Source organism: Phalacrocorax carbo, chromosome 5 (genome assembly GCF_963921805.1).
Source record: "Phalacrocorax carbo chromosome 5, bPhaCar2.1, whole genome shotgun sequence".
NCBI classification, from domain to species: Eukaryota; Metazoa; Chordata; class Aves; order Suliformes; family Phalacrocoracidae; genus Phalacrocorax; species Phalacrocorax carbo.
Genome location: NC_087517.1, coordinates 40,014,267 through 40,035,593, shown reverse-complemented (window position 1 = coordinate 40,035,593; position 21,327 = coordinate 40,014,267). Strand labels below are relative to the sequence as shown.

Below are 21,327 nucleotides of genomic sequence, written 5' to 3'. Positions count from 1 at the left end.
GATGGTTATTAAAAATAATGAAGAGTCAATGTTTTAAACTGCATTTTTCATCTTGAAGAGAATTTTACCGCTATTAACATCTTTACTCTCAAACGGTAGACTCTGTAACCATGTTTTTGAGAATGGGAACATCATAATTAGAAGAATCCTGGGACCTGAAATTCTCATTCCACTCTGAGCTGGACTGACTCAAACACATTGTGAATGGGAAAAACCCAAATTAAACATGAACGAGTAGGACACTGTCTGCAAAAAATGAAGCAAGTATGTGAAGAGGTGAGGGGATATTTTGCATACAAATCCTAGTTCTGCAAATAAGTTAGCAAACAGCATCTTCCTTCAGTTGTGATGAACCAGTGGGCATTTATTCTGTTGATCTGATACCTAGAGCTCTACTTAATCAGGTTTTCTTACACTGTTTCAGTTAAACTCAGTGGAATTAACCTCGTCACAAAATCATTTAGTGTTTTTTCTTATCGGACTCAAGGTTCCAAACTGTTATTAGCATGTACACAATACTGCAGCAGCTCTGGTTTCTCATTAATGCTTCCAGTACCTAGAGGCCTTCACTCTTGTGTCGTAGAGTCTCTAAAATCTCTGGTATTCTGCTTTCCGTATTGTTTGTATGTGCGTTTTTGAAAGGTAAGATCAAAATATGTACACGAGTTGGAGTTTGGTATGCCAGGTCTTTTATCCCCTAGGCATCCTTATTTAACATCTAATCCTCTGTAGAGCCAACTTGTATCCCGTGCTTCACTAAAGCCCCATCTGAACCTGATCCTTGAAGTGGTGGGGTCATCATCACCTCCAGAGCACTACTGAGACAAGTATTAGCATCAGCTATACGAAAAGATCATCTTTTATGTCCTCATAATTATCTCACTATACAAGCTGGGTCATGCTAAGCCTTGTCTACAGAGCATAATTATCACTGAGAAACCATCTTTGATTTAAAGATGATGTAGGAACGTGATCCTTCCAGAAAGAGTATATTTGAGCTTTGTTTTCAGGGGAACTTGTGAAAACATATGGTGTTCACAAGAAGTGTTCACTTTTTATCAGACTTAAAAGTCTTTAAATTCCATAACGATTCTCTCTTATCTGTGGTAGTTATGGATCAATCTTTGACTGTTCAGCTCGGGAGGCTTGTTTTCGACAGATATGACAGAGAAATAGGAGTAGTGGTCCTGGCAAGTAGAGGTAAATGTGCTGTGTACCAGCCTCATGAATATCTCTCTCTCTTAGTTCTGGGTATCAGCTTTTTTTCCTTTTTCTTTTTTTTTTCCCCCTCTCTGCTCCCTCCCCCCCCCCCCCGCCGGGGCGTGTGATTGAGATGACAGGGGAACAGATGCTGTGCGGCTCCCAGCTTCTCATGGTGCCCCAGTGTCAGCAAGAGATGCCCTGTTCCTTTAGTGCTTGGGGGCTGCCTGTAAATTGGCTGAACAGAGGCTCACCCACTCTGCTAGCGATGAGACACACCAATACTATGGGAGTATCCTCATTCTAAATATCAGTTCACAGCAAGATTAGTAAGTGCTAAGTTTATCATGGTATCTGTGAGACAAGTCTTGTGCCTCCTGCTTATATCTCTTGGTGGAACGTGGCTTTGCTACGTCTCTGCCACCTGCAGGTCTACCAGCAAGTCCTCCCTTCTTTAGCAGGCAGAAGGGGGAAAGCAGGTCTGGAGGGAGGTTGTACTTTCTCCTTGTTTTCCCTGATCATCCAAGTTTCCTCTCCTTAATGAGAAGGGTGGCAGAATTATGTGCTTGGTGTCAGGTTAAGTCTCTGGACCCTTGGCAAGGAAGAGTTTTGTGTTAAGGTAGGAAGTCCGGAACCACAAAATGTGGAAGAAGATGAAGTACTAATGCCCCAACACTGCGGTTTCACCATGAAGGAAGGTTCCCCAGGGCAGATTTCAGTTCTGCAGTGCAATAAGGCCCTCATAAAGAGGGGACAGGCTGTCCTTTGCCCTTTTCTTCAGACCTCCTGAACCTGCTGTCACCTCATCCAGAAGGTCAGATAGCACCACAGTACTTAGGGGTAACAAGGTCCTTGTATAGACAGCATCAGCAGCATAGTGTAAGATTCACATGGGATCATTCCTCATTAGTTTTGACCAGTTCCTTTCTCCCTCAGGGGATGCCTGTGCCAAGACGGAAGTGTGTGTTTGGGACAGGACTGCTGAATTCCAGTTTTCTGCATGTTTTCTTCTCTCCTCCATGTTAGCAATTCACATTGTGGCATCATCAGCCAGATTCTGTCTCCTTGTGTTGCCTTGGGCCATATTCAGACCGAAGGAAGCACCTGGTCCTGCCCTACTGGGCTGCAATTTTGAGAGAAAATGGACAGTTTTCCACTTCTGGGTGATGCCAGTTCTTATGCCAGCCATCCTGCTTTGGAGGAGCAAATGAGATGCTGACTTCCTTTTTCCTGTGGCTTTTTATTCTGTCACAGTACTATATGTGGGATTTCACTGGCATCAAAAAAGCAGATGAATGTGATAAGACTTCTGCATGTAGAGCTGCAGTCCTTCTAAACAGCACACCTAACCTGTTTTTTAAATATCCAGGGAGACTGTCTTTCTCTTGCCTCCATAGGGAGACAATTCCACTTCCCATCTGCTTTTTATAGCTGTGACTCTCATCCTGATACTTAACCTAAACTATGCTTTCTTTTGCCACAGATTGTTGCTCTTCCTAACACTGCCTTCTGTGACTGTAACTCCTGTGCTCAGTTCACACTGTGATAGGCTGTAGTCATATGTCTGGCATTGATTCCATTCTAGTCTGTCTTTACCTTCCAGTCCTCTCATCTCTTTTCCTATTATTAATTTGAATTTTTTGCTACTCTTATTCACTCATTTATGAGGGACCTAAATTGCAAAGTCATTTTACACTTTGGAGACACGGGCCAGTACAGATGCAGACCCCTTAACCTCATCTCTGCCTCAGTTGCCTGTCAGTGAGATCGAAATAAAGAGCACTTCTCAACCTTGTCATTATGGTGAGAGGGCAGGATGCAGAAATGATCGCAGGGCACATGCACATTGCTGCAGTGAAGGTCATGTAAGTATGTAGCAGAGTATTCTAGTGCTGCTGGTGCCCCTGCTGCATAGCATTGCATATTATCTCCTTAGTTTTACTTAGCCTTTGTGCAATAATGAAATGAGATAATTACAAAGTGGAAGGAATAATAACTTCGTATTGTTACTATAACCACTGAGGTATTATACACTGATAGTGGCGTGATTATCTTAGACACAATAGTAAGGTGATTATTAATAATGTGAAAGGACTTACTACTTAGCCTGCAATTTTTGTGTCTTGTTTCTTTTATGAACCCTGTCTATTTCATCAGCCCAAAGCCTGTGTGAAGTGGGTATGTGTTGTTGCCTCACTGTTATCCATTTTTCAGTGAAGAGAAAATGAAACAGGAAAAAACCCTATGAGACTCAATTTGCAAATTCAGGTACCTAAGTATCGAGGTAGCTTCATATGAATTACTTGCGTTTCTTCACCAGAACTGCTATGGGCAGGCTGGCAGGTGAGGGTCAAGTAGCTTAGGTATTTAAAGATGGGTAGTCCTTTGCTCCTTTAAGTTCAAGCTATAGAGGCCTCTTTTGGCCTTGTTTTCCTTGTCATCAAGGATTCTTTTACAAATCCAATATTTTTATGCTTGAGTTGGCATACGTACATACAAAGCCAGAATTTAAGGTGCAGCTGTAAATACAGGTGTTGTATGACCAGGCTCCAGACTGTCTTTGGGAACTGGGTGCCTCATGTTAGAATAAGCTTGAAGGACATGGTGCAGTGCATCAGGAGTTCTCCTGTTCCAGAAGCAGTCTTCTGAAGTAGCTGCAGTGGTTTTTGCAGAACAGAGATCCAAGAAGTGACTGAAAGCTTTCCTGTGCACTTGAGATGAGAATGTGGTTTTGACTTGACGAAGCCATGTCTCGGCAAAACTAGGACCCTTTCTGGCATGTACAGCAAAGTACCACAGCAACAGCAGCTCTAAGAAGGAAAAAAGGGGGTTGGTTCTTCTGCCCCCCCCCCCCCCCCGAGAAAATAATTTTCAAGGGCAAAAAGCTTTTGCATATTGTCTTTGAGGAAAGGAGATCCAGCATCTGGAGCTGGCCTTTGTCGGTTCTTGAAGGAGTTTGTGAAATCTTTCAGCTTGAGAATATTTGAGCTTGGAACCAATGGTGGTTTGAGGCCATCTTTCACTGCTATCTCAGAGTTGTTTTATGGGCCAGTGTGAAATGGAGAACTACCACTGACATTTTTGATAATACATGAGTGCTTTAAAGTGTAAGAGAAGTATTTTTGCCATCTGGAAAAGAAGCCAAGGGAAACTAAAGGGGGGGGAAAAAAACGCAGTTAACAACACACTATAGCAGAGCTGCAGAAAGCTGCCACTGATATATTCTCTCAAGCTCTCAGCAACCTGTAATTATGAATTGGCTTACAGCTAAGATATTGATGGATATCACTTAAGAAAGAAAATGAGAATGTCTAGGTTTTTTTACAGTGAACCTGTACTGAACTCTGTGTGACTCTCCTCCTATTTATAACCCTGTGTGAAGTTCAAGGAAACTTGTCCTGGAGGTTTCCCATGAGAGGGAACTGTGTTTTTACCTGACTAAAGCTCTCTGGATATTTTCCCATTTTTTATTTGATCTAAGTGTGAACTTTCTCCACCCTCTGCCCCTCCTTCCTTTCTGGAGTGGTTAGAGAGGTTGATTACAGCCAGGATTACACAAGAGATGCCAGTTGCACACATGTTTTGCATAACTGTGCTGTGTTGATTTCAGACAGGGTGCCCCAAGTTCCCTCCGTGCCTTGCAACAGAGAGTCAAGATCTCTATCTTCATTCTTGAAGCTGGAGAAATGCTGTTGAGGCCCTGCCTGTTGAAACTTTGACAAAGAGCACCTGGCTGGGACACTCCCCAACCACCCAGTTATCTGTACGCTGCAAAGCACTCACTTTCAGAAAAACCTCTACTTAAATGTTGTTTGTTCTTTTTGTATTAAATATGCAAGAGTCACTGTACCTCTGTGGGGAACACTGTGAGGAATCAGTGGGGTAGTGTAATTTAGAAGGATTTTCAGTGTAAGGCAAGAGAGTTGCCCAGGATGCTGCTGCTGCTGTGAGACAACTCCTGCCCAGAGGGCCAGCTACTCTGTATTAAGAATGCGGGAATGTGCTCCCCAAGCACATGTCTCTTCTCTCCATTCCAGTGAGATAGGCATGGATGCTGTCACATGTTGAGGGCCCATGGTGAGGATCCTGTCTGGAAAATTAAGACAAGCTCATCCTAGGGCTGATTTTGGGGCCAGTTCACCATGGCTCTTAGCCTCAAAAGCACTGAGGTCTGCTTGATTTCTGCAAGAATTAGGGTCTTTGACAGTCTGGGCATTAGCCTGTGTTTCTGTTCTGTTTGCTGGGAAATAGGTACTTTCTTCCTCCTGCCTCTCAGTTTGGAGTGGAAGGCTAGGACAGCACAGTCTCGTCCCAGCCAAAGAGGACCAGGGCACTTCTGAGCTGCCTATGGCATGGTACCGTATCATGGGATAGAGCTGGTCTCACAGGTAGGCAGAGCCCAGGCTATTTAAGGGCTTCAAGCTCTTAGTAGAAAATAAAATACATGCAACGGATACACTGCTGAGAATCTGTTGATGAAATTTTTATATAGAAAAGCAACATGGGCCATAGACTCTCTCACTTGGATACCCTTCATGTACATGCATTTTGCTCGTCTCCTTGGAGACAGTGGCTTGTCTGAGAGCAGCTAGCCTTGGCTAGGAAAGGCCTGACATTTCTGGTTTGTGAGATGACGCTGTGCTGCTGAATTTTCCAACAACCACAGAGGCATGATTTGATACGAGCATAAGCAGCTCTGTACAAGGTTATCTATCAAGTGAGCATCTCTGTAATACCTCTCTGGGGACACTGCTTGAATCCCTGGTGCGAAAGACAGATTTGACAATACCCAAGGAGAGCCTAGCGATCCCCATCCCTCAGATATCAGAAACGTTTGTGAAATTTCTCCCTTCTCTTTCCTTCTTCCAAAGAGCTGAGTCAGCTGGACTGGCATGTCTGGAACTCCGTGGCACCATGAGCAGGCAGTCTGCCAGCTGCATTACACACTGCATCCAAAGGAACACGTCACTCCCCCCTCTCTCTCTCCCCCCTGCCCCCCTTCACAATCTCCACCCTCGCCCTTTTATTTTCCCTTGTTGATCCGTGTAGATGAGTCAGAGAAACCTGCTCATCCACAACCTGCTCCTTCTTGCCAAATCCTGGACCAGCACTCCCAGTCCTTGTTAGGTGTCAGGAATAGGTTATGAAAACAAAAGCTGATACAGGCAGTGTACTGGGTATAGAGCGCATACTGTAAATGAAAATTAAATGCATAGTGAATGTGTACCTAGTAGAGCGATATCTTTTGTAGGAGGCCCTTTATTCTATGATTCATATATAATATTAGTTTTCTTCCTATAAAACACTGGGATGGAACAGGGAAATTATTTAAGGCATAAGAGCACATTGAGGGAACAAAGGGAAAATAGGTGGTTCACGAAAATGTTTTTGAACAAAGTGACCGATTTTGATATCAGTTGTAGTTCCACTAATCCAAAGAAACTCAATTGTTATTGGCACGATTCCTCAGAGTTTACACCATTGGTGTGTTTCTAACCCCAGGAATTAAAATCATTAATCTGGATCACTCAGATCATAGACACTTACAGATGAGAAGAATGAAAGGTAATAAATTGACTTTTTTTATTTACCTTATATTTATTTCATGAGTAGGGAGGGAATGAGAAAACATGCAAGCTAACTTTTCTCTGTGGTCAACTGACTCCAGGAGCTGGAGATAAAGGAAAGCATAGTATTTTATCTGACTTAGGGTGTAACTGCAAGTGTTGGTATGCTATAGGATCAGGTCTGTCTCAATATCGATAGCGATGTTTCCATTGAGCAGCATCAAAGGATGCATTTTTGGCATGTTTTGTTGGAATGAAGCTGCTCACCCTCAAAAAATAGATCATCCACAAGGGAAAAGTGCTTTGTTTGACTTTTATGTGCCACAGGAAAATGTCCACATCAGCTATACTATGAAAAATGTATCCATTATGTTCATATCATTAGTCTTCTACAAGCAATGAGTTTGTCCCAAAGGGCTAATGATGAGCCAACTTCAGGAGATTGCAAGTACAATTTTGGTTGAGATGCATGAGATTTCTGCCTTGATCAGCATGAAATCCAGCACGAGTTTGACCTGCCTGGTGTACAATCCCTTGCGTAGGATCTCACCATTGGTGAAGAGAAGGGAAAGGATCATTTTGTATCAGGTAATATATAATCCATAATGAGAGACAGCCATTTCTCTACACACACACACACACACACGCATGCACACACAGAACACTCCACTGAACAAGCCTGGGTTTAGGAAGTGCTCTGGAACTGGTTTGGGATTGGTTTGGGGGGTTTTTTGTGCTAAAAAAGATTAAAATACAACTAGAAAAGATATTGAGGATAACAGGAATTGTTGAATTTTATTACCCAGAAAGGATTAATGTAGCTTCAATGTCAGACATAGACACCTGATATAGAGCTTTGCACTAGAACAGAAGCTGTCCAGTATCCCAAATTCATCTCTGAGTTAAACAATCCCATCATCCTTTAAAAGATATCTTTACTGCTAATTTTTGTTGCGCTAACAATTGTCTTCATACAAAATATACCTGAGCTCACTTGCCAAATGCTGTGGCTCAGTTTGAATGTGGAGCAGTGAAGACTGTAAGTGTTGGTGACCAGCTTGATAAGGAAAGGAGGCATCTGTCCAGCCCTGATGGCAACAGATTTGTTTGCCTTCATGAAGCTGGCATAAATGCTCTGGGTGTTGGGAAACGCATTTGGGAGCAGCGAGCTGGCCCAAAAGGCCACATCCTGGAGGAGCCTTTAGCACGTGAGGTTTTCCAGAGTATGCAGTACAGCTTGGCTCAGCATCGTCTGCTTGAGAAAAGTCCCGTCCTTATTTCAAGCTCCTCTGTAACATTGGTGGTAAATATATATGTTGTCAGGCAGAGAGCAACAGGAGGGGATAGGAAAACTGCATAGGTAAAATGAGTCAGTCATCTCTTTTTCTGTTTGACCTTGTTTGACATCTGTGCAAGACATGACAAAACCACATGCTTGAACAGCAGACCTTTGTAAGAGTAACACAAAAGCACGGGCCACGCTGGGTCTTGGGCAGTAAGGAGAGTATGAATTAGAAATTCTTGTGTCCCAAAGGAGCCCATTAGTTTCACAGCCTGACCTGCTTTTGGAAGCAAGGTTCGCTTCACTGCTGGTCTTGATCAAAATAAGTGAAAACTCCCAACTTCAGTGGTTGGGAAAAGAAGAGGAGCTGTCAATATTAGTCTTCCCATGTCGCTATTATCTTCATGACAGCTTGCTGTTAATAGTCTGTTTCCAAAACTTTGTTTCTGAGAGTGACAAGAAAAGGGAAAACTTAACTTACATAAAGGGAAACTGGTGCGCGTTCTTCCTGTCTCCTAATATGAGACATAAAATTGAAAGGTGTCAGGTGATAAAAGAAATGCTTTTTCTCATGCAGGAGCATGTAGGTGGAATGGTTAAATAAGTTTACAAAAATATGAAAAGTTACATCTCATGCCTGGACTTTAAGCAATGTTTTAAGCTGAAATGTCATTATTTCTTTATCAGAAGGATTAGAAGAATGTAGGTGGAATGGTGGAATTCATTGCTATGGGATGAGAAGAAATAAGCTAGAGTTAAGGGCTTTTTCAGTGGTTTTATGCAGAAGAAAACTATCTAGTGCTGTAGTGAAAGTTACATGTTATGTATTCTGTCTGTCTCCCTTTGTTTATATATTATAAAATAACTAGTAACACTATGTTTGGCACTGCTTGCTTCAGATAACTCATAGATTCTGTTGGCTTTATAATGCTAAAGGACTTCTGCAAGATATGCAGAGGGGCAGCGCTTGGAATAAATATAAACTGTAAGCAGTTGATTTAAATTGACTTCAAGGTATTACTTCCATTGATACTACCTACAAATCTGGCCCAACATCTACACTTGTTTTGCCCAAAGTGGGGAAAAAAAGCCCAAACAAACAAAAGCGCTTCTCAAGGGAGTGTTTGTCCAGCAGCATTCCTGATCTGCACCAAGGTACCCACACCCTGCACTCTGTGTGTGTGAGCTGTTCCTCTCTGCCTGCAGTCGGTCGCTGCGGAGCTTGGCTTGTGATGACGTGTGGATCTCCAGTCACCTCCTTAAATTCCTGCTGAGCTGTGGCAGTGATGGGGAGTGGACAGGGCAGAGAAGAACAACAGACCAACCTAAACTTGTTTTCATTTTTCCTACTCGCTGTGTCCCAGGAGCCGGGTTAAAATGAAGAGAAGCCAATGAGCATATTTTGGAAGGTTTGTCATGTGAACCAATTAATGCTCCACTTATCAAGTCGACTTTAATATAATGTTAAAGGTCTGAAGTGGAGTGGAAAGTACAGAGCAAGTACATACAGTTAAGGTCTAACCGCCGTCTTAAGCTGGTTCCCACCCACATCCAAATAGTGCAGAGGCACTGCAGGGAGGAAGCTCCTTTCTGAAGTCACCTCTCATATTCATTGCAGGGCCTCTCCCCCTTTTAAAGTAAGTTGCCATAAACCTGGCTGCCTTTAAGTAATTTTGAAGCTGGCCAGGTGATGAAACACCCAGGGTTTTTGTGGACTTCCTGGTTTTTGTTAGTTTATCTCACCATCAGAGCGCTATTTAAACAGAGTCCCTTTTTAATAGTATTTAACCATTTCAGAGTTGGTATAAAATCCCTGGGAACCCCACCAGGGGTGCCTGGAGAACTGGGACATGTTGGTATGGGATAAGGACAGTGTGCCTGGCTTAGTGGCCTCACAGCACGAGCACAGAAGGTTTGCACTTGAGATTTGCAGATATGTAAGGGGGGATCTGAGAGCTCCATTGCCATTAATATAAACTGAGTGTCGAGTGCCATTGGCCAGCTTTGAAGCTTTTATATTGAAGGAAATGAAGCTAAGCCAAGAGAGATATATGAGGAGAGTATGTTTCTTGGGACACGGAATTGGAGCAAGTATCTGTGGATTTCATCTATTTTAGAACTGAATACAGCGTTGGTGTCCTTATCTGTGTTTTCCTTGATTTAGTACATAATTTATTTGCATGGTTTCACATAGACATGTACATTTCCTCCATTTTTCACATGTACATAGATATAACATACAAACCTACAAAGTGAATTGTTTGTCTTCTGTGCTGCAAAGGCAGAAAATGGGATGCGAGATTCTTGATTTTCTGTTTTTAATTACTTAATGGGTGCTGTGACACTGTGGCAGGAGCCCTGCAAGTATCTGGACAGTTAGGGAGATTTCAGTAATTCTGTTACTGTGCCAATGAAACAGGAGTGAGTTTGTTTGTTTGTTAAACTTCTGGCACAAAAATGCCACCTACTTATTTCTAAACCATGTGGCAGATTGGAACATTGTTTTATCTGTAAAATCCTGCAGATCAGTTAATAAATAAACACAATCTGATGAATCAGATTAAATAACAGGGCCACCAGCAGCTGCAAGATAAATCGCAATAAACTACTGAAGTAATTAAAGACTGCAGACAGAACCACCTTGAAAGTACAAATAAGGACCCCAACCACTTAGTTGTTGTACAGGAGCACTATGTTTACTGATTTACACCAGATTCTGACCTGTGTTTTTGTATGTAGAGAAGGTATAGATACTTGAAAATTTGTCCTAATCTACTTACTTGTTTTCCACATGTGTGCACACATGTTTTTGCAGGCTGTTCTAGACAAAATGTAGCACAGATGAAGTCTTTGGACATATAATGGATATATAATGTGGTGCTTAATACTGCTTGCTGCAGAAGATAAAGGGAGGACTGAACGTTAATACTGTATTTCACCACTAGCCACTTATTTTACAATACCGTAAACAACTGGCAGGTAGATGCAGGTGTCAAGCTGCTAGTTTGTGCCCTGGAGATATTTATAGGAAAGGCAGGCATGTCTAGAAAACAAAGGTGCAATGTTTTGCCATTGTTTTACTGTGTGCTGATGTACCATGAGTATCTAGTGGTGCTTCACTACTAGTTGCGTAGGCTACTGTAATAGTATGTGGTAATTATCGACAGCAATAACTTATAATTGACTGCCACTGTGCAAAAAGCCAGGACAAGCCATTTTTCATTTGCTGGGAGGCTCACAAAGTGGTGAAACGACCACATAGATGTCAATAGACGATGGATAATAATCTTTACGAAGAGGCATTGGGCCATGAGGTGATAAAGTGAATCAAGTGCTCTGTTCCATTCTCCAAGTCAAGAAAGTACTAGTTGCTTAACGGTATGTATGCAGGATCCTCCTGTTGTAACACTGCATTTTGGTTTTTGAACCTTTTGAGGTATCCAGAGTGTCCAGAAACCTTTTTAAGCACAGATGTAGCTGTATGGTCTCTCCTATTGCATGATGTATTGAACCTGTACTTTACCGCATCACCTCATGAACCCTTGGCCCAAGATATGATAATCTAAATGGTGCTTGTAGAATGGACACATCACAACTCCATGAGGTCCAGAAACGTACCTGCAAACCGTGAAACATACCCCAGGTATTCTGTCTCTGCTTGGTCCGGAAAATATTAAAAGATTAAGACAAAGTTTTCATAATGTGATTAGAGATTTGTTTTTTTCTGAAAATAGACTGCTTTAAGATGTCACAGGTTGGACACTTAGAAGTGGAGGCACTTGACACTGCATGTCTCAAGTCTGTGTGTTTGCATGCTCTAGCAGCCTGGAGCCTTATTTTAGATGTTTACATGTTGTGACTTCTGCATGCAGGCTGTCTTGGACAATCTTAGGTTAGCTGTGGGACTTGCTGTCATTTCTGAACTCTAGTATATACCGATTGTTGTGTGTATGTGTGTGTAATCTCCCAGGCAAAAAAAAAAAAGGCAACAAATCAAAGAGCCCCCATGAATTTCAGTGAACACATTTACAGTCATAAAGCACAGCAGTGAGATACAGCATCAGAGTGGGAGGCAGTTTCCTTTGCAAAGCTACGTGCTGCTCAGAGCCAGCATGGGTTTAGGTCTCCCTTTAATATTTTTGTGATTAATTCATTCAGGGGTCTATTATTCATGTAAATATTTTTGTGTGTGAAGCTTAGAGCTAAGCAGCTCTGGAAAAGCCAAAGTGCACTGTTTAATTACAGTAGCAAACCGGAGGGACTACGTCACCTTTCTGCAGTCTCAGCCCTCCTGCCAAAACCTCAGTGCTGCCTTGGCCCTCCCTGGGTCTGATGATTGCTTCCTCTGCTTGGGGAAGCTGGAGGTGGGAAAGAGCGCAGCAGATATTATATTCACCTTTTTGACTATTGCGCACTCTTCTTTTTTTTTTTTTGTCCTGTATGGTGTTTAATGTCACCAAGCTCAGGGGCATTTTACATTTCCCTAGTCAGACTGTTACATGGCATGAAAAGACACCATGGCTGCAAATTGCATCATAGGTCACCTAATTTTTTTCCTGATTTGATTTTTCTTATTCCTGTTTGATTCTCTCCCCTGCACTATTCTAAATATCTCCTCCTGCTCTTTAATGTTCACTCCCATATCTAATAAAATCACTATGTATTAAGTCCTTAAATTCTCAGTAGGGATACAGGCTGTATTTTTCTGTGTCTACCTCTTGTGTGAGCTTCACCAAATTAGCCTCTGTGCATCTCACAAAGTGCACGCATTCATTTACATCCTGTGAAGAAGGGAATTATTACCTTAATCATATATATATGAATAACTAAAGCACAGGAAATCAGAATAACTTGCCTGCAGTCACCAAAATTTGTAGTGTAACTAAGAGTTGAACCCTACACTCCCTAGTCCCAGCCCAGTGCCTTAATCATATTTCCTACCTCTGTGTTAAAACTGATCTTACTGTGACAAGTCCTGTTCAAGGCAAAGGGCTGCTTTGTGGTAGGCACTGTGCAACTGCAGAACAGCTCCCCTCTCTCAGGCAGCTTCCAGTTTTAGGGAAGAAAGAAGAAATAATGAATTAATACTGGTTATGATCATAACAGACAGTTCTGCAACCTCACTGATAGGTGTAAGTATCAGCCCAAAAGAACATTTTAACTTCTTTGATGCTGCTTCAGAAAGCTTCAGTTGGAGAGTACTGGGGCTTTCTTCACTTCTGGGGTGCTAGTGGGCCGAGTAGGAATTCAGATTTTACAGAAATAAGTCACGCTCAGTGCACTGCTATCAGAGGGACTTCCTCAGTCCGAAAGTAGCTATGTCAGATGGCCACTTAGATCAGAAATCTTGGCTGGCTTCCCTTCCAAGGCCCTGATGGGGAAATAATGCAAAAATAATAGAATTGTGGTACAAAGCTCAGTGCAAAGTCTCTAGTCCTTGGATTAGGCTGACGTACGTCACATGGCTGTAGTAACACACTTTCCTGTATAAGCCAGTCTCGATAGTGGTTGAGCTGTCACAGGGACTCGGGATGTGTGCAGGTGGATGGGAAGGAGTTCTGCTCTGCGCTGCTGCAGAGAAGAATGTGGTACCTGAAATAGGGCAATGTGGGAGTAGCTTATCCTGACTGCTGAAACTGGTGCATGTTTTGTCACTGGTCTTAATGGAGGCAGGATTTTAGCTCAGCAAAGTTTATCATTGCTCTTAACCTGTCTGTAAGCCTTTCTTATGTTATATGCTTATGGCAAGGTATTTCCTGGGACACCTTGTTATTTCCCTTTGACTCACTTTATATTCTGCTATGCACTCCCATTTCTTTTGAGAACAAAATGCTGCGCAAATGCCTTACAGGGTCTTTCTCTTTCACTGACCTTTTTTTATGACTTTAAAGAAGTTTCCCTAGGCCCAAGTCTGCTTTCTGTCTTGAATATTGACCTTAGAGTTACACCATCTCATTGTAGCTGAGAAGTCTGCGTGCAGCGATCAAAGTTCACCCACAGGACTCAAAGTATTCCTAACTCTGAAACACCTTGCCTTTTATGTCCTCCTCCTCTTCCCCCTTCTCCTTCCACATGAGCAATTTAATTTCACAAGCAAACTCCATTTCTATGTGAATTTCAGCAAGTGGTTTACCTGTTTCATGGTAAAAATTGTACTTCAAATTTAAATGTTTTTTTCACTGTGACTGTCATAATATTTTCCATTTGAGGCTGAGGCTCCTGTGGGTTTTCTGTGCCACATTGTCATCTGTATGAATCTGAGCTTAAATGTGTGGAAATTCTGACATTTCAGTAAGAAATACAAAGTGTTTTTTAATGTTCTTCAAGTTAGCTGTTTCATAGATATGGCTGCTGGGTTTTGCCCAGTGCCCTGGTCTTTCCCAGTTCAACAACAGATTGAAGATTTCTCAAGATTTTGGGTTCGTTTGCATTCACTGTACTGTGTCATTTCTATGAGAATGAGTGATGGTAATTTTTTTATCTGGTTGCTTACCCTGAGAAGGTGATAAAGGAATAACTACCCCAAACCAGGGATTTCCAAACTGATTTTGCTTGGGTGCCACTACCATTGGCAGCGACAGTAACGTAGAATGCCAAATGTGGTGTCCGTGTACTGTGGTCTTCAGTGAGGATCTCGGAGAAGGCAGCTTCATTCCAAGCAAGCTGAGCCAAACTTTGAGCGGCTTCACAGTGGAAATAGCTCCATGGTGGAAAGAGCTGTTTTTAGGGGGGGCTTGGAGAGGATTTTGATAGACTGTAGCACTGTTGGACTCTTTCTTTTCAGGCCAATGGCCTATAGACCAAGGCTGCTAGTGCTCAGTAGTGCAAGCCACATGTTTTGGGGACAAATTTTTACTATTAAACTACCATACAGTATTTGACAGCAGCTGAAATCTCTCTTGGCAGTCATGTGTTTCATACAGTGGTTTGTTATGTGGAACAAAGTCTGCTGTTGAGGAGGTCACCAGAACTGTATTCTCTAATACACTTTTATAGCTTTCTATTGAGTAATATGAAATACAGAAGAATGTACACCCACTGGTAATGTTCAAGTCCACAAATATATATATATATTTTTTTTTTTGTCATTAGTTACTTAAAGAATACGAGGGGAAATTTGCTGCTATTTTAATGACTTGACATTTGTCACAATGACAAGGTTTTTAAAATCCAGACTGTAATTGCTACCTCGGCTAGCTGCACCTCTTACCAAAAGGGTTGTGAGAATTGCTGGTGCCACAAACTGCTGCTATCAGAACTCATTCTGTTGCAGTCTGGCCTGATCAATTGCGCTGCAACCCAAGTCACAGTCACTTTGTGTAATTTTATAGTATAAATCAGATTTTATGTGTGGGGCTATGATGTGATTGCATCTGCAGAGCAGGGGACACAGAATTTGGAAATGAACCCAAGGGAGGTGGATTCAATCCTACTCAACTGGAGCTCACAAACTTTGTTCTTCGTGGTTGTGTCTGAGCAGCTTCCAGTTGTGTATTAGGCAACAAGACTAACATTTGTCACATGTTGTTTATTCTCTTATCTTTTCCCCAGAGGAAGGAGCGTGTATGCTGGAGTATTTCTTTCGTTGGGGAGTTATGTTCCTCAAATCCCATATTGTATGTAGAAATCTTGCCTTTATCATTAGCTTTTATCATCTCTATGAACCTTGAAATTTGGTGGAATTTGGATAGCTGACCGTCACTGGAAAAGCTAAACCTTGTTGTGCATGCATAGTTTGTGAAATTGTTGCAATGCAGCATTTGAAGAGGTATAATACCAACTTTTTTTGATTGTTGAATCAATTTTTTGTACTGCGAGCTTGTAGGGGTATATGTTTCTTTGTGCTAAAAGATAATATATTTCATTAATTGTAGCTGCCTCTGGAATAGCTGAAAGCAATCATCCCTTTCCCTTACATCTTACAGTTTATCTAAGCTGCTTGGTAACCTGGTATAGCCAAATCAGGTGGGCTGATTCAGTCCTGCTTCAGCTTGGTTAACTTTAATCCCTTCAGTTGCGTTGGATTTTTTTTTATTGGACACCAAGTTAGTTTCTAATAAACAGAAACTTTCTGCAAGCATGTTCATTTCACCACATCTCTTTTTTCTGAGACAAAAATGTATGAGATTTTTTTATGAACTCTGATACCTGAGGCTCAGATTTTTCATCTTCCATCATATAGGTGATGTGGGGTGCACACATCATATAGGTGATGCGGTGTGTGCTAGTCCTGCAGAGGCCCCAGAGAATTTCCCTGACTCTGAGTTTTTGATGTTTGGGACTTCAGCCCCAGTGCAAGGGCTCTGACCGGCTCCTTGTTGGCTATGGGTGTCCTCTCCGCAGTCTCCCCTGCATTTTCCCATCCCAGTGGTGACAGTGCATTTTAGCTGCAATTATTACAGCTTGGATTTCATTAAGTAAATTATCATTACAAGCTTTCAATATTGGGACAAACCCAGTAGAAACATGCATATTATCCAACAGAGGATGTTCTCAGTTTCTTTGGCCAGAAACTAAAATTCTTACCTAAGATTTTTAAAACTGTGGAAGAAGTTTGACCTTCCCCATCCCTCAGCTATCTCTGAAAAATCACAGCTCTTGCTGTTTTACTAGACTTGCAGTACTGACTTAATAGCTTTTTAGTTATTAGAGAATAAATGTTCATGTTCTACAAGTTTAAATTGTATTAAAAACCTTTATTAGCACAGCTTGGCAAAATACACTTCTGGCTAGCTTTCTGGCCTTGGGTTAGGCCATTCTTGTGGTTTCTTAATGACATGCTACAAAAGGGATATACTTTATGAGAATCTGGTGCCAGGTTTTGCATGTATTAAGAGGCATTTGCTGTTTGTTCATAATGCTGTTGAGTGAAGAAAAAATTTGGAGTTATGTCTTGTTTTCATTTGGCTTGGTTTTCATTGTCCATGGCCTTTTACATTTTTTTAATGTATATACATTTATATTGTATACATTTTATTATTATCATATCTCTGTGAATTACTGGTGGCAGTTTAGTTCTGGCATGTAACGGTGCTGTTACCAAAGTTACTTTCTGTCATCTTTTTTTATCCCCAGTCTTCCCTTAGTAATTTTGGCAAAGCTGTCTCAGTGAAAGAACAACTCCTCTGGGCCATCTAATGGGTTTTCCCACATTGGGAGCAGAATTAGGCCACTGGGGCAGCTCGTTTTTGTGAAGGCAACTGTTCGTGCCATGGGCAAAATGGCTCAGAAGTTTCTTTCCCACGAGACTTGGTGACACACAGGCAGTGCTGGGGTGTGATTCAGCTGTTTGGTTTGTTTTCCCCTGTTGTCATCTGTTTATTTGCTTTGCGACCGACAAGTCCGCCTCTTTTTCCTTCTGCTGATGCTGCATGTTAGTGTGAAAAACGGATGGGGCAAAATACCCGTCGAGTGGGAGGAGGTGTGTGTAGTGGGGAAAATGGGGTTGGGAAAAAGGTCTGGGACTTAAGCAACCTTTCTTAGGTGTCTTTCCATCACAGTTGTTTGTTTCCGTCATCAGTTGTTTGTTGCAAGGGTGTCATTTTCTCTCTCTCTCTCTCTCTCTCTCTCTCTTTTTTTTTTTTTTTTTTTTTTAAGCAAAAAGTGGGTTGCAGTGGATTTGACCTGATGCTTTCGTTCTTTCCGCAGTGGGGAAGCCTCACAAGTGCAACTACTGCGGCCGGAGCTACAAGCAGCGCAGTTCGCTGGAGGAGCACAAGGAACGCTGCCACAACTATCTGCAGAATGTCAGTATGGAGGCTGCCGGGCAGGTCATGAGTCACCATGGTGGGTGGAAACTGCCTTTTGAGGTCTTTGGACTTGGAGTATCGCTTGCGGGTTCTTTTCCATCTGTTTTTCTTCTTTCCTTTCAGCTTTGCATCACTTCAATCTTATAGATTGCTTATACTCAGATAGGCAGGAGGAGAAAAGATGGGCTAAAAGCCTCACTCTGTCCAATTTAACAGCACTGGTTTTGCCAATTTTTTTTTAAGTCGGTATTTCACTTTTTAGTATGTATAAATATGCAGTCATGAAAATAAAGCAAAGTCACTTGTGCAAAGTTACCCTAAAAATGAACGAAGCTGCGTGTAAAATGTATGATTCTCCTCCCCTTCCTTTCTGACGGTGACTGATAATTATAAGAGATAAGGATGGTGGTGGTATTCAGAAGAGATTATTTCTACTCCCTGTAATATTAACTGATATCCCAAAACAAGGTGGGGATAGATATCAAAATCTTCCAAGCAGAATGGAATTCCACAGTGTTAGCAAAAGTCGTCATAACCAAAAAAATGTTTCTATGCATTTACATGTTAGTATTAATATGTTAACTAACACTGCATGTGTTAATATACCTAAAGACAGAAAGTTGCCAAAAAGATTGTTGAAAGTGAGAAATGTCAAACTCCGTGAATTAGTTTTTAAAAATTTCTGTAGCTATTGGTATTGATAATGAGTATAATATCTCAGACTGCAGGGTTGTAGGCTTCTCTGCAGTGCTAAATACTGAAAGGTAGCTGTCCAAAAATGGTTACAATTTCATTCAAAATTAGTGTTTTGGAAACTCTTCTAAAACTGAACATCTTTTAACTCTTAAAAGTTGTCTTCAGGTGTTTGGTACTTGAAGTATTTAAAATTTCATACTAATAGGAAAATATAAAAATTATACGTTTCCCATTTTGATTAAAAACTAGCATATACCTAAGAATACCAAAAAGTTAGATTGTAGGTAAATGACAAGGTGAAGGAACGGTTCCTCTTTTTTTTTTTTATTTTGCTTTTCATTGTCGAGTGGAGTCATATGTCTTCATTTAGAAATTAATTATGTAAAAGTTCTGAAAGGTCGTTTCTAAAAACCTAAAAATACAAGCTGAAATAAAATCTATTCAGGTTTTCTAATACGGGCTATTTTTTTGGTGGAAATAAAGCACCAAAAAAAATTTAAGACTACTTTTCCATGAACAATTTAATCTTAGAAAGGCATTCTAAACGTATTTAATGCATATTGCCAAAATATTCATACAGCTCTATTAAGTAATTACTATCTTTGTAGACACCCTGGAGACTAAAATCAGCATTTAAAATGTAATGCGTGACTTGAAAGACATTGAAGTTAGTGAAGTCAGGCTTTAGGCCTGACTTTATGCTTGTAAAAGTCAGTGGAAGGACTGATTTCAGGGCTTTGCTATTTGCAGGTACCTGTTGTATGCTTGGTCTGTTAGATGAAGTGCTTCGTTGATAGTAGGATTTTGACCACTGACTCCATTCCTGACAAAATACATGCTCTTTGCTCTACAAGGGTGTGCCTGTCTTATTAACCAGCTGGGTGATGATTTCAGGCAGCCTTTCCTTAGGGAAATAACAGTAGGCTGATACAGTTATGACAGCCAGGATGTTTCGGAGGTCATGTTGTGGAGGATCTCCCCAAATTCCACTCGACTTCTGGGTTTATTATTCAGTTATTTATTATAATTGGGTTTACTCTTGTTGGTAGTGTACTGAGGAAATCGAAAGCTTTTTTAAACTGCTTAATGCTATGACAAGGGGGGTAAGTCCTTAACCTTGTCTACCCAAAGAAGCTGGAATGATTGACCTTGCATTGATTTTTCTACCAACTGAAGTTAAACCAGTGCAAACCCCATGTGGACAGTAGTTTTATTTACAGCCTGACTTACTTTGCTTGGGCTTAAAATAGAAATCTTCACACAACCACTTCACTTTACTCAACAAAATTAGCTTAAAACAGCACTTTGAATTCAACTAGTGCCTCTTTCTCCTCTGGGCAAATATGTCTACATCTCCCCTGGTGAATGTTTAAGGGGATGTTTGATCCACTGTCTTCATTTAGCTGTTTAGTGAGGGCACAGCAAGGACAGGCAGAGACAGGGAGCTCCAAATTCAGCTGGGACCAGTAATAAATCTCACCTTGCATCTCAGCATTGCTCCCACCTGTGAAACTCAGCATGGGAGTGAAGGTCATGAGCTCCAACCTGTAGAGGTCTGCAGCAAAGTCCTTTCTTCTGGGACTATAAAGACATCAGGGAAAAGTATACAAATGATTAGTCAGCTTAAAGTTAGGTCTTAGTCTAACCCTGCAAAACGTATTAATTTCCTTCTCTCCCATGTCACTCACAGAAAGGATATTCCTGAGGATGAGTGAGTGTATACTTTGGAGATTTTCATCATTGGTTTATTTTGCATCACATTTGGTGTTAAGTTTTTCTGACTCTTTCCAAATACTTCTAAAGTATTTTGTTCTTGCTGAGTGTTTTGAAGCCTCTGAATGCATTTTGGTGTGACTCCTGGTCACAACTTCATGATATGCACAGAATAGGTAGAGGTGGGGATTTTCTTATCCTTACTGGCATCCTGCTTTAAGGATGTAGGTGGCTGTGCTGGGTCTCAACCAATATGGCCAACATTTACCATTGGTCTAAATTATTTCTGCAGAGACGAATTGTTCCGGAAAACTGGAGGCAGTCCCTAGAAAGCTTGGATTTTTTTCAGGCATTGTGCTAAAGTTGATCAGTTTATAGGAATGCTACAGACATCTACTTGGGTGCTTTTGCCATGGCCTGATGAGATCTTTAATATCAATTATCTTTGTCTTGCAGATGGCTAGATCACCTGAGTAAAGCCACAGGGGGAACTGAGAGGAGGCAAAGGAGAACTAGTTTTGGTGTGTGTAGGAATGTACAAGTCTCCAGGTCTTTATCCTCCAGCAGGGTGCCAGTTGCCTGCTGAGCAGCCCCTTCTTGTAGCTAGGTCCTGTTCCCTGCTCAGCATGACAGCAGCTGCAAGAGAGCTCCCGTGACTTTGTTGTTGGCAGTTCTTGGCTAAGCAGCACTGGTCCTGGAGGTAGAAATTAGTCTGTGGTCTCCTAGCTAGCAGTGTGTTGGGGTGACAAAAGTGACAGTCTCTGAATGCCAAGAAAGTGACCTTTGTGGGAACGAACAGGGAGAAATGTTGAACATTAGCTATGGTTTACGCATTCTTCTCCATCTCCACAAAGCAAGAAGTCCAGGGAAATTCTTAAAGTAGAGTGGAGAAGGGCACTCTTTTTTGGAGAAGGAGAAAGAAGCATAGCCCTAGGCTGTGCAAGGCTCAAAAGCCAGCTCCACATAAAACACACAGTGGACTTGTGTGCTTCCCTCTCACACAGTTGCTTTAATATTGGTAAAATGCTGGTCCCACAGGAGACTTCACACCAGGGTCCATGGGAATATTTCCTGTCATTTCACTTCACATACACACACACTTTTTTTAAATAGCAGTATT

General features: G+C 41.5%; 1 protein-coding gene across 1 annotated transcript in view; it reads left to right on the top strand.

Moving 5' to 3' along the window:
• Positions 1-21,327, top strand: part of IKZF2 (IKAROS family zinc finger 2) — a 122,928-nt gene that overhangs the window by 77,460 nt on the left and 24,141 nt on the right. The window contains exon 6 of the mRNA XM_064452105.1: positions 17,698-17,835. Within this exon, the coding sequence (XP_064308175.1) occupies positions 17,698-17,835 (138 nt within the window). The remainder of the gene's footprint in view (positions 1-17,697; positions 17,836-21,327) is intronic.